The 15,275-nt window shown below is 43.3% G+C and overlaps 1 protein-coding gene across 10 annotated transcripts in view; it reads left to right on the forward strand.

The window, feature by feature from the left end:
• Mgat5 (alpha-1,6-mannosylglycoprotein 6-beta-N-acetylglucosaminyltransferase) overlaps positions 1-15,275 on the forward strand; it is a 284,487-nt gene that overhangs the window by 179,183 nt on the left and 90,029 nt on the right. For all 10 annotated transcript variants that reach the window (XM_076941068.1, XM_076941066.1, XM_076941067.1 and 7 more), the window contains 4 exons: positions 2,254-2,325; positions 4,722-4,883; positions 7,524-7,693; positions 10,800-10,934. In XM_076941068.1, coding sequence (XP_076797183.1) covers positions 2,254-2,325; positions 4,722-4,883; positions 7,524-7,693; positions 10,800-10,934 — 539 coding nt within the window. The remainder of the gene's footprint in view (positions 1-2,253; positions 2,326-4,721; positions 4,884-7,523; positions 7,694-10,799; positions 10,935-15,275) is intronic.

A 15,275-nucleotide genomic window follows, 5' to 3' on the forward strand; every position in this document is an offset into this window, starting at 1 on the left:
CAAAGTAATTTTTAAATACTTAGTATTTGTGAGGGTTCTTTATATTCTACTGTGTGTGTGTGTGCATACATTCGTGCATGTGCTTGTGCACACACATAACACACTTACATGCATGGTTGAAGGTCTAGCAGTCAAGCCCAGGACCCATTGGAAGCCTTCGTATTATAAATATCCTTCATAGGGATGTTTTATTGAGTCCATTTACTAAAATTTAGTTGGTGCCAAGTGAATCAATCTGGCCTCAGAGCAGGAAGCACAGATGTGTGCGGCGTCTCTGGGACTGGCTGAAGCCTTGTGCTTTGTCGGGCTCCTTTTCTGCTCAGCTTTCCAGAGTTGTGGAGCTGTGTCTGTTGCCTTTCATGGTCATACTGGTGAAAGTCCACAGTAATTTAGACCACGGGCCTCAGGCAGGTTAGCATTCTCTCTTTTTATTAGTGAAGGCATTGCACTTTCCCCATGGGGAGAATTTCTGAGTGAGCCCGGTCACTGACAAACATCAATGGGGTCTAATCTTACTCCACAAGAAGAAAAAGGAATCTTGCACTTTTCCTACCACCCCTTACGCCTTGGTTCTTGAGCTCAGATGCTTGCTGACCATTTTCCACAGCAGATGGCTTCATGCAAATATGACCAGTTATTTTCGGTCACAGTAAATACCACCTTGCATTATGAGTAACTTCTAGATTACTGAAACTGACATGTTTCTTTGAAAACCTACCCAGACCTGGAACAGACTTTCTTGTCTGACTGATCTGCCAAACCACAAGGCTATGGTCCCCGAGTCAGTGACTCTTAAAGGATGTTCCTCTGTAAAATCTTACCTGTCCCCCAACTGAAGAACGGTGATTTCTGGTGCCAGTTCTTGAGCCATCTTTAATGATGCTGTATGAATTAATAAAGGGATGACCATGCTATCTCTGAAATTTTGTAGGTATTTTAGATAAACAGGCCAAAAGTCAGTGTCACCCGATGGATTTCTTGGTTTTCCTTTCCTAGAATTTTTTATTTCAATTATGCATTTATCAAGAGGGGTCAATGTATACAAGTGAGATCAATTTCTTTGGAAGCCAGAAGAAGGTGTCAGATCCCCTGGAGCAGGGTGAGCTGCCCTATGTGGGTGCTGGGAACTGAACTGTATCCTTTGTGAGTGCAGGAGTCTCTCTTAAACTCAGCCATGCCTTGATCCCCTGCCTGACTCTCTCCAGTCCCTTCCTAACAATTATTGATTTCACTAATCTCTGATAACTTTCCTTAAAGAAATATCTACAAGCACAGTCCTCCTCCTTCCTTTCTTCCTTCCCCCAACAGTTGTCAGGTGTGTTCAGCCTGAGCCTGTAAGGCACAGATGCTCAAGAGAGCTATAAATGCAAGCTCACACAAAATTATACACTTATTTAAAGCATTATGGAGTGTGTGAGTGAGTGTGTGTGTGTATGTGTGTGTGTGTTGCAATTCAGTTATGAGTCTCTTACGAGTAAACTTTATAGTTGCCTCAATGTTAGAAGGTTGGACACAGCTTATGTGCAGACAGATCTTTTTGTGGAAGAACTCTTGTAAGGTCACTGAAGAGGTATGAAGTCCATTCCTGTTTTGCTGTTGTTGGAGACAGGGTCTCATGTAGTTCAACCTGGCCTAGAACTCATTATATAGCCTAGAACATTTATCTGATCCTGGGTTGTCACAACCTAGGTGCTAGCATGATGGGTGTGAGCCACCAGTCCTGGGTTACTCATCTTATTTCTTGAGGCAGTGTCTGGCAAACACCCAGAAAACAAACCTTGACTAATTAGCATTAAACCACGGTTTGCATTCCTGATCCTCAGATCAGAGAATAATTTTTTGGCTGGAATGCCATCTGTTTCCTTTAGACACACCTGAGCGGTCCACAAATCATCTGTGCCCTTGCTGAATGGTGCACGGTGACTCCTTCACACTGCCATGCCCCTGTACAAGTGTTCAAATCTTTTAACCTCTTGACAGAGGACACTCCTCCCCTCCTATGGAAGAGTGGGGATTAGTTGAGGAAGAAGTCACTCCCTATAATGTAGGACAAGTTGTTAAGACCTCTGCTGAAGGTTTCTGAGCCTTAGAAGGCACCTACATCTGGCAGGAGTTTGGTTACTATCTGGTTAATAATATCCCATGTAAACACCATGCTCCTTATGAGTTGGAAGTGGTTCTTAGCCCTCTGTCTGTGGGTGTCCACTGAAAGATGAACCAGTATACTTAATGTTTCTGATTTATCTTTTTCAGGTTGAAAATTGGTGTCCTCGTTTACCTTGGAGAGCAAAAAATCCCTATGAAGAAGCTGACCATAATTCATTGGTAAATGGCTTTGGACCACTCTTCTTCTACTTGTGTGTTCACGTCAGATGCTAAGTGATACACACAGCACCTTTTGGAAGTGCCAGCTGAAATCTCAAGTCTAGCTGGCCAAATCATACACCGGTTAGCGTAGGTTTATTTATTGAGCAGTTCTCTGAAGGTCCCTAAATGATGGGGCCAGAGAGGAATGAGCTGCAGTGCCAGATGTGGAGGCCTTGGGAGATCTAATGAGGGGACTGGCTGTAAATAATGACCAGGCTTGTCACCAGGCTCTAATGTCTGCTAAGGAAGATTAATGAGGAAGGATGGTCTCAGCTGCGGAGGTCAAGGGAGATTCCATAGAGAAGATGATGAGTGGAATTTAAAAGGACAAGCCATGTTCTGTGTGGCAGTGGGAGAGAGGCATGTCTATGGGGAGTCAGTCTTTCGTATCATACTGCAAGGCTGGGTGGGCAGGGTCAGAGGTTTGGATACGCTGGTTGAAGATACAATTAGAAAGATGGGAAGGGACTCCAGAGACCTTTCAGTGCTATCCTGAAAGCTTGGGCATTTTCTGTAGACCATAGATCAGCAAATCCTTCATTATTTTTTTAATGTTTTTATTTACATGTATATGTACTTTTCTACATGGGTTCATGTACATGTCAGAGCTCACAGAGGCAAGAAGAGAGCATCAAATCCATGAACTAGAGTTGCAGATGGTTGGGAGCTGCCTGACATGGGTGCTGGGAGCTGAACCCCATGGTTCTGCAAGAGCAATCAGCACCCTTACTTAACCACCAAGTCTTCTCTCTAAACCAAAGCAGGCACTTTCTGTGAAGGGATGTAGCTCAGTAGGTAGAATACCTACCTAACATGTAAGAAGCCCTGGGTTCAGTCTGTGACACTGTGTACACTGGACATGGTGGGTCATGCCTCTAATCCCAGTGCTTTGGAGGTAGAGGCAAGAGAATTATAAGTCATGGTCATTCTTGGCTGCATAGAGAGGTCAAGGCCATCATGGGCCACCAGAGACCCCATCACGTGCAAAATAACAAGGCTAGTGAGATGGCTCAGCAAGTTAAGGTGTCTGTTGCCAAGCCTGAAGACCCAGGTTTGATTCCCGAGGACACACACGGTCCCCAAATAGAGCCAGTACAAGTTGTCTTTTGACTTGCACACACACACACACACACACACACACACACATTCTAAATAAGTAAAAATGTGATAAACAAGATAGCATTCTTCTCTTTGCCAAACATCTCATCTTAATGCCGTTACTCAGGTCTACAGTCCTAGCACAGAGAGCAGCATGGGTAATATGCATAAAGCATAAAGTGCTGCACTAAACTTGATGTCCACCAACAGGCAGCCAGGAGGAAGGGGCCGTGGCCAGGGTCTGTGGACTCAAGTGTAGACTCTGGGAGATTGTTGGTGCAAGAAGGGAGGCAAACACTAAGAGTGAGCCATGGTGACTGCTAAGTAGCTTAGTAGGTAGAGTTCCTACAAGTTGGTATGCTTGAAGTATTCTATGAAATAAAAACCAATAGCGTCATGTTCATCTCGTGTTCTAATCAGTATTCAAATTCCAGGAAAAATAGTCTTCCTGGACCTCACATTATTCTGGTCTGAATTTTAAATTTACTCAGCTATGGCAGAAGGAAAGACCATCCCCAGCTTTGAAAATTCCTTAGGAAATCATGAATTTTGTTTGTTTTGGATGTGGACAAATTTAGAAAATGATCATTTATTTCTCGTCTTACTCTGGGGCGAAAGAGACCCTTTGGTGAGCCTCGGGGTATTGGTTGGCTCCTTCCTGGCAGTTAGCTGCTTAGCAGACAACTCCAAGACACAAATCCATTTAGACGCCGAGGGTTTGAAGGTACAGCAGGTATACTAATTGTGAAAACTGCACGCCAGCAGAGCTCAGGCCTCCCCGTGACTACACTTCCTGTCTCAGTCTCTGATCTCTTAATGATGCCCCTTGTAACACAGCATTCAGGGGCCACTGTTTGAGTTTGTAGCCCCGGCACCTCTTGCTTATTAAGGTATTTTAATTACATTTATTTCATGTGTGTTAGCATGTGTACATGGGCGTGTGTTTGCCATGGTGAGCATGTGGAGACCAGAGGACAACTTAGAAGAGTCAGCTCTCTCCCTTCCACCCTGCGGGTCCTAGGCACTGAACTCAGATCATCGTCAGGCTGTGTGGCAAGAGCCTGCCCCTGCCTAGCCATCTCGCCAGCACCCACCCTCGGTACTCTTACTGTACCAAGTCAAGATTGACTTTGAGATCCTGGATTTAATTGACTCTCAGATTTAAAATATTATATCATGGAAACCATTTTGCTTCCTAGCATTTTAATCTTCTGCTCATTTTGTTACATTTCTTCCCCCCCCCCCCCAACCCCCAGGCGGAAATCCGCACAGATTTTAACATTCTCTACGGCATGATGAAGAAGCATGAGGAGTTCCGGTGGATGAGACTTCGGATCCGGCGAATGGCTGACGCGTGGATCCAAGCAATCAAGTCCCTGGCAGAGAAACAAAACCTCGAGAAGAGGAAACGGAAGAAAGTGAGTTTGTTGATTCTGTTCCTTCACATGCCTGCTTTCTGTTAAAAATTGATTTTGCTTGGAAACAACAGGAAAGGAGAGGTCATGTGTCCAGTGACATCCCATCGAGGTAGCTGAGCTCGGCCTCTCCCTGCCCAGCCTTGAGGTTCTCTTTTCACATACTCCATGTCTTCCTCTGTCCCCTGTGAATGTGTACACAGACATACACGTCTGCATACACATGACTCTCTGTATGCCCCCACCACACACACACACACAGCAAGGTATGGTGACTGAAGTGATCCCCAAGGACAGGAAGTAAGACTGGGCAACTCTTTTCACACCTGTTACATCCCCTTCATTCCTTCCCTCCCTCACTCACTTCTCATACTATAGAAAAATATGCATTATACAACATGACATTCAACATGTTAATGTACATGGTTCAAAGGCATAAGGCTTATGGTATGTAACCATTTTTACCACATGCTCCCTCAGGAATTAGCTGCACACACACAGAGAGAGAGAGAGAGAGAAGGATTTTATTCACTATGACTTATTCCTAGGCTTTGAAACACTTCTGATTTCAGAAACGAGGTAGGGGGTGGGACAATTCTGAACCATGTGCATTAAAACAGTGGCCAAGAACCCAGAGTGGTGGTAGCACTTGAGAGGCAGAGGCAGGAATGAGCTGGAGGCCATCCTGGTCAACAGAGTGAGTTCCAGGACATCTAAGGCTCTGTTACACAGAGAAACCCTGTCTCAAAACAGACAAACAAACAAAAAACAGTGGCCACTATGTTAAGCTGTACATATTTTTCCACAGTAGGAAAAGAATTACATGGTTAAACAAGGAAAGTGGGGGAACAGAGTGGGTGTAGCCGGCATAGACACCAGACTTAGGACTTCATACCTGCCGATTTGACCCTGGAGCCATTTACATAGGATGAAAATTTTAATGTAAGAAAGCCATACCTCTCTCTTTTTTTCTGCTTCTTTGCTTTGTCCTATTCTGAATTGTTTTTATTTTATTTTATTTTATTTTATTTTATTTTATTTTATTTTATTTTATTTTATTTTATTTAGATCCCTGTTTATATTCTAAAGAGAGAGTTAGAAGGAAAGGGTGTGTGTGGACTTGGATGGGTAGGGAAGTGGCAAGGAGCTAAGAGGAGTTAGGGCGGGGAAAACCAGAATCAAAATGTATTGTATGAAAAAAATCTATTCTCTATTAAATTCTCTATTAAAAATCTATTCTCTATTAAAAAATCTATTAAAAAGAGAAAAAGAAAGATGAGTCTGAAAATCATAAGGAAAATGAAACAGCCGAGCCAGCCGTGTGGACATCAGTTCTGATGCAGGCTCACCAGGGAGGGCTGGCTGTTCTGTTTCTGCAGAACACAGTAATGGAACAGAGAGCTTCGAAAAAATTTAATACTTTTATCACAATAATCTTATTCTAGACCCATTGTGAATATTAGAGTATAGAAATTGACTTACTGGGTTCCTGTCTTTACAAAGTGTAATTTTCATTGTAAAAGGAAATAAATAACTAGCAAAAGATGAACAATAGTATGTGAAGATATATAAATATATGTTTATATATTACACACACACACACACACACACACACACACACACACACACACACACATGTTTGAGTTACTTCCAGTAAGAACCCATAGTTTACACTGTCTTTGAGGGAAAATGAAGTTCCTAGCTAGGGCCCTTGGAAAAGGCTCCACATAGCAATTATGTGAGTCTCTTGAGAGCTGGCCTTTGATCTGTGAATGCCGTTTTCACTAGGTGGGATAAGTGGTTCTTGGGGAAATGGCTCATTAAGATCTGAGATAGAAACTGCACTTGATGGGCTTAGGATATCTTCTACCCAAGAGCAGAAAGGCTACCAGAGGCTGCTAGGAATCTGGCCGGACAATGGAGGTGCCCACTGCAACAGACTCCCCACTGCCAAACTGGGTTGGCTGAATAGTCAGAGACCAAAGTTCACTGAAACATTAAATATGCTTATTTCCATGGTATTATATTTAAAAAGCAAACAGACCTCACAGATCATAATTAGACTATGCTTAAGCAACAGACTCGAGGGCTGGGCAGAGAGCTCAGCTGACAGAATGTTCACCACACAGCCATGACCTGAGTTCGCTGCCCAGATTCCACATAAAAAAAGGCAGGTGTAAGGGGTGCATGCCTGCAAGCCACTGAGGAGATCCCTGGGGAGCAATAGCCAGCCTGTCCAGCCGATTCCATCTCCTCTGTACTGGAGTTACAAGCACGCACCACTACACCCAGCATTAGTGCCTGGGCTCTAGGGATTTGAGCTCAGGACCTCTTGTTTGTTCATCAGGTTCTTTCCTGGCTGACCCAGCCATATATTCCATTTTAAAAAACCATGTTAATCTATAACTCACACTCATGGCTCTACCAAGGGCAGTTCATGGTTTTATTATTTGTCTAAAATAGTAGAAAATGATTTCTTTCCTTGTTTTATATACCTTCTAGAAAAATAGCATAACCATGTACTGAGACTTCAGGGGTTCCTTTGGAACTGGCTGACTGCTTTGCAGGGTGCATCCCTTAGCATGGGCTTTCTGAGCATTTGAGCATGGCTCCGAAAGTCAGTGTCTCCTCTTTGTTTCGCAGATCCTTGTTCACCTGGGGCTCCTGACCAAGGAATCGGGCTTCAAGATTGCAGAGACAGCATTCAGCGGTGGCCCTCTTGGTGAACTGGTTCAGTGGAGTGACTTAATCACATCTCTGTACCTGCTGGGCCATGACATCCGGATCTCAGCCTCGCTGGCTGAGCTCAAGGAGTAAGGAAATTACTTTTTCAATCTGAAAATCAGAATACAAAAACGAAATAGTAAACTCGTAAAGCCCCTCTATTAGTGCACAATTTCTTGTGGAGGAAAAAAAGAGAGTGATAATTCACTAAACAGGCGATAAGAAGATTATTTTCAGGAGCTAAATACAAACACTATGAAAAGGATGATATGTTTTCATTGGGCTGCAGGCTCCCGGGCCTCATAGACGAACACCCGGACAACTAGAGCTAAATCCCTTACTTTTTGCTATCCCTATTCCAGGTGTTCCCAACATCTGCAGCACAAGACTCTATTGACTCGCTAATCCTCTGCCTCTTGCCAAAATTCATACTACTGCTTGCTCAACATCATGCTTTTCTAACGCTTAAAGCAGGGCCAGTTCCTGTTGTAATTTAATATGTGTACAATAGATTTCCCGAAAGCCTGGATCCAATCCTTTCACAATTAGCTGACTTCCAGCTCAGTCTGTTCCCTTCCCTGAGTCTTCTGTCCCACTGAGATTTGCATTCAGCTCTCGCCCCCTCTCGGTCCCTTTCCAGTTAATACAGCTGGCCAAACAGATGAACCGGGAGTCCCCACAGTCCCCAAAAAAACTGCATGCGGAGACTTCTAACAGCACAGCAAGTTGTCCTGTTGCCGTGCCAACCTTTGGGAGAACAGCCTAGGAATAGTGGAGATGGGAAAGGGTAGCTGCAGTCTACCCTGTTCCTACTGTGTTGTTGATGCCCCATGCTTACTGGCAGTAATGTCTGAAGATAACCTTAGCTATCTTTTCCTGGCTTTCCAGATGCTGGGCACCATGATAAAGGCTTGCTTAGAACAGAAATACAGAATTATGCCAGCAATAGTGTTGATTTGGGACTATCATTTGACTGAGACTAGGTCTGTGTAGCCTAGGCTGGTCTCAAACTCAAATATATGTAGTTGAGGATGACCTTAACTTTCTGATTTCTGCCTCCACATCCTCAGTGCTGGATGGGATGACAGGTATGCACCACTATGTCCAGAGTATATGGCACTGGGTGAGGAACCTCTGTGCATGCCAGGCAGGCTCTGTGCCGGCTCAGCCCCACCCCAGCACTGATGGCAGCTATTAAAACTATACTGAGCCCCTTACTGGGTGTTCTGTACTAAACACTTTGTGGCTTTATTTTTGTTTTGTTTTGTTTATTGTTGTGTGTGCTCACATGTGGGCAGGTGTGTACCACGGTGTGTGAGGAGGTCAGAGGGACAGCTTTCAGGACTGAGTTCTCTCCTTCCACTGTGGCTTCCCGTGATAGAAGCGGGTGCTTTTATCCAAGGAAACATCATAGCATCCCGTATGTTGTATTGCATTTAAACCTTGGTACCTGGAAGTAGATGCTCTCGCCATCTGTGATTTAGAGCTGAGGAAACTGTACTCAGACTGAACATGAGCTCTCTGAGATTTCTGGCGTAGCACACAGGGTACCTGGATTTGAGCCTGGTGTCTAACATCTGTCTGTGCCTTTCCTTTCTCCTTCAAAGTTAGATGAACTTGAGGTCCTCTGTACCTCAACCAGTTCCCCTCTTCCTTTGCCAGGCTGTCTCCTGTTGCTTTCCTGCTTGCTTTAAAATATGCAGAACATGAGACCTAGAAAGTCATGTGCTTTGCAGCCGCTCTGTCTGGCTTCAGCGGGCTGGGATTCCAAATGGGGCCTGCCGAGATGGCCAGTTTGCTGTTACTCAATCACAACTGATGCAATTAAACAATAAGCATACTAATTGTGATTCTATTAATGCTGATGGAGGTGTCCTTACACTAGAATGTACGGACAAGCAGTGCTCCAAGTTGAATCTCACCACTGTGTGCTTAGCACGTACACATAGCTCCTAGCATACTCTGGCTATGTTGAATATGCAGAGGTGAAATTATTTATCACCCATCCTCTCATGGGATGGTTTCCTGCTCTTCAGGAGAAATTGGTTCACTGGAGCTTGAGTGTTTTAGAAACTCAGAGAAGAGGCAGAAGGGGCCTGAAGCAGTGAGCGTGAGGACTGTGGAGGAGGTTTGTGACCACAGTCACTTGCAAGTGGGGCTTAGTAAATTGGTCAAGTATTACTGTGTGATATGAGCAGAAGAAAAGGTGGTGCCTGGCTTCTGGGTATACGGCAGTTACACTTCAGATTTACTCTGACCAATCAAGTTCACATACCAGTCACATACATGTTAGCACATGTGCAGTTAGAGATATCAGGGTAGAGAAGTGGAGCAGTGGCTGAAGATACAGGGTTCTGTAAAGAGTCACTGGAAACTTTTCACAAGATTATGGAGGGGGTTCGTAGAGCTGGGGGCCTGGGAATTGAAGGTGTTTAGGAATTACAAACAAAAGTGAGAGGTTATCATAGGGTTTTGTGTTCGTTGTGTGACTTTTTCTGGGGACATGTAAACATGTGTTCACCCCAGAGAGGACACCAATAAAGATTCCATCCAAGTCCAACTTAGTAAACAGATGAATTCATTGGGATTACTTACCAGGATTGTGGATGAGGGGTTCTTAGAAGGAGCATGGTGATTCAAAGGCAGGTGCATCACTAAAAAAACATGGCTGGCAACTCAGGAAAGCTGCATTCTCAAGCTGCCTGAATGACTTTCAGGCAATCTACTGGCCAGAGGATCTTCTCTTCTTAAGCCATTGTTACTGCTTATATTAGCTTGGGGAGGGTCCTCAAAAATCTTGTTTTTCAGGAGTTTCTGGGGACTTGTGACAGATCAGAATATTTGAATTGGAGGAAATATCAGCACAACACTATTCAGTCCTCCCTCCCCACCCTAGAGGCTAATGAGAGTGAGATTGAGAGACTTAGGTTGGCTGTCTCACATCTGCTCTGCAGTGGAGATGGATAACACAGCTTCCTGAACGACACAGGCTGTGTTTATACACCAGCTTCCCAGCATCTAATTTTGAGGGTTCCAAGTAGGAGCTCTGAAGATCTGAGACAGGTTTTGATCATCAGCCCATTATCTCTAATAGGGACTGGAGCTGTGATTTGAACCTATCATATTTGCCAGGTTTAGTATTGTAAAGTTATTGATGCTTTTTTTTTCTTTTCTTCCCTGTTTGCCTGACTCCAGGATTATGAAGAAGGTTGTTGGAAACCGGTCTGGCTGTCCAACTGTAGGCGACAGAATCGTTGAGCTTATTTATATTGATATTGTGGGACTTGCTCAATTTAAGAAAACACTAGGACCATCCTGGGTTCATTACCAGTAAGTACTATGTGCTAAAACCTTTCTCCCTCTAAGAAGGATTGTGCTGGTAGGTTGTTTCTGGGTTTTTGTTTGTTTGTTTGTTTGTTTAAGGATAATTATATATTACCTTATGAACTGTATGGAGTGTACCTCTCATTCTTAATGAAATTCAGGTTATTCCCACTGACTGTATTGCTTCCTGGGATTGTTTATTATTTATATTGATATTCTGAGAATAATGTGTCCACCCAGGCATAATGGCACACTTTAATTTCAGTATTCAGGAGACAGAGTCAGGCAGATCTCTATGAGTTCAAGGCCAGCTTAGTCCACATAGTGAGTTCCAGGATGGCCAGAGCTACAGAGTGAAACCCTGTCTCAATACAAAACAAACAACAACAACAACATATCCAGCTTTATGTATCTTCCCCAGTGCCTAGCATCCCTCTCTTTGTATATCTACAAGGATCTCATGCATTTGCAAATGATTTTTCTTCTTTAGTTGTGTGTGTGTGTGTGTGTGTGTGTGTGTGTGTGTGTGTGTGTGTGTGTGTGTGAATGCATCTGTGTGTGTGTGCATTTTTGTGAGTTTGTGTATGGGTGTGCCATAGGATATATGTGGAAGTCAGAGGACAGCCTTTGAAGGTTGGAGCTCACCTCCTACCTTGATGAGTGAGGCATGGTCTCTATTATTGTTTGTACAGCTGCATGTCTTACTTCAGGTTAACTGTCCTGTGAGCCACAACAACTGGTTGTTTTCAGTGCTAGGGACAGGCTGGAACCCAGGACTCCGTGCATGCTGGACACTCTAATGAGCTACATTCTAGCCCTCTTTCCATTGTTTAATTGTGACTAATGGGTAGAAACATTTTTAATGTGGTCTTCTATGTTAATTTTCTGTCAATTTAACCAAATATCTGAGCAAGATACCTTATAGGATGCAAGTTTTATTTTGGCTCATGGTTTCAAAGGCTTCAGTCTATCATGGTAGCAAGAGTGTTCCAGGGCAGCTCATATTGTAGTGGTCAGGAGGTAGAGAGAAAAAAAATGCCTTGACTACAGGCCTTCTCTTTCCTCTGTATTCTGTCTGGACCCCACTTCTTCCAGCTCACAAGATGGTGCCACTCACATTCGGGGTAGGCCTTCCCTTTGGTTAGTTCTCTCCGGAGACACATTCACAGACACATCTAGAAGTATACTTGTCCAGTCTCCTTGGCATTTCTCCAAGTCCAGTCAGGTTGTCAATCAAGATGAACCATCACACACACTAACTAATCCAATACATGAATAGCCTAAAGCAGGCCTTTATCTTTTCTGTTAATTATGTTTAGTGTTTTTTTTTTTTAACCTTAAAGATTATTTCAGACTAGAAGTCCTTTACAAAGCAGACAAACTGAGAAGTGAAAATACAAAGAATTTCAACAATCCAAATTCTAGTAGTGTCCATTTTCTATCAAATCCACTTTCAAACTTGCCCCCAGCAGCAAAGAATTTCTCATTGGGCAATGAAATATTTACAGCAAAGGAACTGATGGGACAGAGACTGTATGAAGGGTCTAAGTGTTCTGTGTGAACTGTGTTATCTGTGTTGAATGACTAAGTGACTGTGTTAACTGTTGAGTGACTGTTGACTGTGGTGGTTGACTGTTGATTCTGTTGAATGTGTTCACTACGTTGAATGATTGTGTTGACTGTTGAATGACTGCCGGCTGTTGATTGTCTGGACTATGCAGACTGTGTTGAGTGACTTTGGTGGCTGTGATTGTGTTGTCTGTGTATTAACTGTTGAATCACTTGACTGGTGGCTGACTGTTGACTATGCTGACTGTGGTCAATGATCCTGTTGACTGTTGAGTGATTGCAACTTTTTTGATTGTGTTAACTGTGTTGGCTGTGCAAACTGACTGTTGAATAACTGTTGACTGTGCTGTACAGACTGCCGACTGTGCCAGCTTTGTTGAGTGTGTGGATTATGCTGGATGTGCTGAGTGACTATTGACTATGCTAGCTGACTCTTGCTTGTTTCAAATGACTGTTTTATTGAAAATGTTGACTGTGCTGTCCGTGATGATTGTGTGACTGTTGAGTATGTTGTTTTTAAAGTCTCTGTGTTCTTTTCCTGTCTTTCTAATGTTCCTTTTTATTTTTAGTAAAGTTTTGGTTAGATAAAAATTTGTCCTTTTTATTTGCTTTTTCTTTTGTGCATTTGTATATGTACGTACATGTTCATGTACACATGTGTGTAGGTATGTGTGCATATGGAAGACTGAGAATAACCTTGGGTGTCATCCTTCAGAAACACTCTCTACCTAATTTTGAGACAGTCTTTCAGTGACCTAAAGCTGCTGGCCCATAGGGGAGGCTAGCAGGCCAGTAAGCCTCAGGGATCTACCTGCCTCTACTTCCCCAGCACTGGGTTTCCACGTGTGCACCAAGCATACACACTACCCTCTCCTCAGCTGCAGTGCTCCACTTTCTTTGATATCATAGTTTCCCTATTATTGTTTTTTCCACAGATCACAAGCCATCACTTTTTTTTTTCTTAGTTATATAAAAATAACTCTTTCTTCTTGGTTAACAAGCCATACTATAAACATAATTGTTTTCCTAAGGTGATAGCCTTCAGGAAAGAAAGTCAGGGCTATTCCTTTCTGTCCTTTTATGAACTGTAGACGACTGAAAAACATAAAGAAAACCTGGCAATCCAGCCCTCTGTAGACTCTTATGTCCTTGATATTAAGAAGGGCTATTTTGATGGGAAAATACTCTCGGTGGTGATGTGGGTCAATTAAGAAAGGCCATGTTGTTATTAAAATGGTCACTGTTGATTGGTATTTGATGCTTGCTGTGTGAAAATGCTCCATCTCTCAGGGCTTATGGATGTGCATAATGGTTTTCCTTCATTCTTCAGTAATGGTCTGAATTAGCCAGAAACAGCAGGAGGTCTCTTGGCGCTTTAGCCCTCAGTCTTTGTTTTGTCGCAAAGCTGCAGTTTCATCAAATAACAAGCAGGCTTCCTAGAAATTTTCTTGCCTATTTCTTTCCCTTTAAATATGAAAAGTGGCATCTAGGGATGGAGTTCCATTTGTGTCACACTGGCCTGTTGTATGTGAAGCCTTGGGTTCAGTTCCCAGCACCTAATAAGCCAGTGTGGCAGTAGCTGCCTGTAATCCTGGCACTCAGGAGGTCAAAACAAAAGGATCAGAAGCTCAAAGTCAGCCTTGAGCACCTGTGGTATATAAAGGCAGCCTAGGTTACATGAGACCCTAGCTCAAAACAAAACAAAAAAACAAAGGATGGGGGAGATGCCTCTGTTGGCAAAGTGCTTGCTGTACAATATGAGGACCTGAGTTTGGACCCCTGAATCCAAAAGGCCTAGCAGGATGGTGTACATTTGCAATCCCAGCCTGGGGAAATGGAGGCAGGAGGCTCCTGGAGCTCTCAGGCCAAGTACTCTAGCCAACTCAGTGAATTCTAAATTCACTGAGAGATTCAGTCTCAGAAAATAAGACAGGAAAAAAAAAAAAAAGAACAAAAAAGATTTTAAAAAGAAGAAAAAAGAAAAAAAAAGAAAAGACAAGGAACTATTAAGAAACTTCTGGTTTTCATGCATACATACATGCACACATACACTTCACATAAGCCTATATACACACATGCATACACATATCATATGCTCACATGTAAAGACATGCACACACATATACAACACATGCACACAGAAGAGACTGTCAGACTGTGACCATCTTGCTTGACAGCAGGTGATGAGGACTGCATTCCATATTGTGTCGTCAGACCTCTCAATGACCAATAAGTCCTTTAGGTCTGTTTGCATGACCTGGGAAAAACACTCTGAATTCTGTCTGACTTGCATAAGAATCTAGGACATTTGGGTGCACTTATTTAAATGCTGACAGGCTACTAGTACTCTAGCACGTATTACAGAATGCACACTCCTTCTGTCCACAGGAGTCCCTTGTGAGTGTTGAAGATGAGCAAGAACGTGAGATACAAATGGTCCGCAGCACGCCAGCTTTTACACCAGATTCCTAGCTAGGAAGTAGGCCTTGTGCTTCTAAGTGTCTCTCTCACTGTAGTGTAGCCTTGAGCAACAAGAATGGTCCAGGAGTCATTTGGCATTGCTGCCGAGGTACCTCTTAGAGAAAGACCAGCTGCCTTGGCACTGGCACAAATACATGTTTAAATCCTTGGAAGCTACCTGATGTTTCAGACACACAGTGGGCATCCAAGTGCTGGCATAAAGATTAACACAGCACAAGTATAATGTAATTCCAACATGTAGCCAAGGAGGACCTTGAACTAGAAGTCCTCCTGTCTCTACATCCCAAGTTTGTGGCT

Source organism: Arvicanthis niloticus, chromosome 10 (genome assembly GCF_011762505.2).
Source record: "Arvicanthis niloticus isolate mArvNil1 chromosome 10, mArvNil1.pat.X, whole genome shotgun sequence".
Classification (NCBI taxonomy): Eukaryota; Metazoa; Chordata; class Mammalia; order Rodentia; family Muridae; genus Arvicanthis; species Arvicanthis niloticus.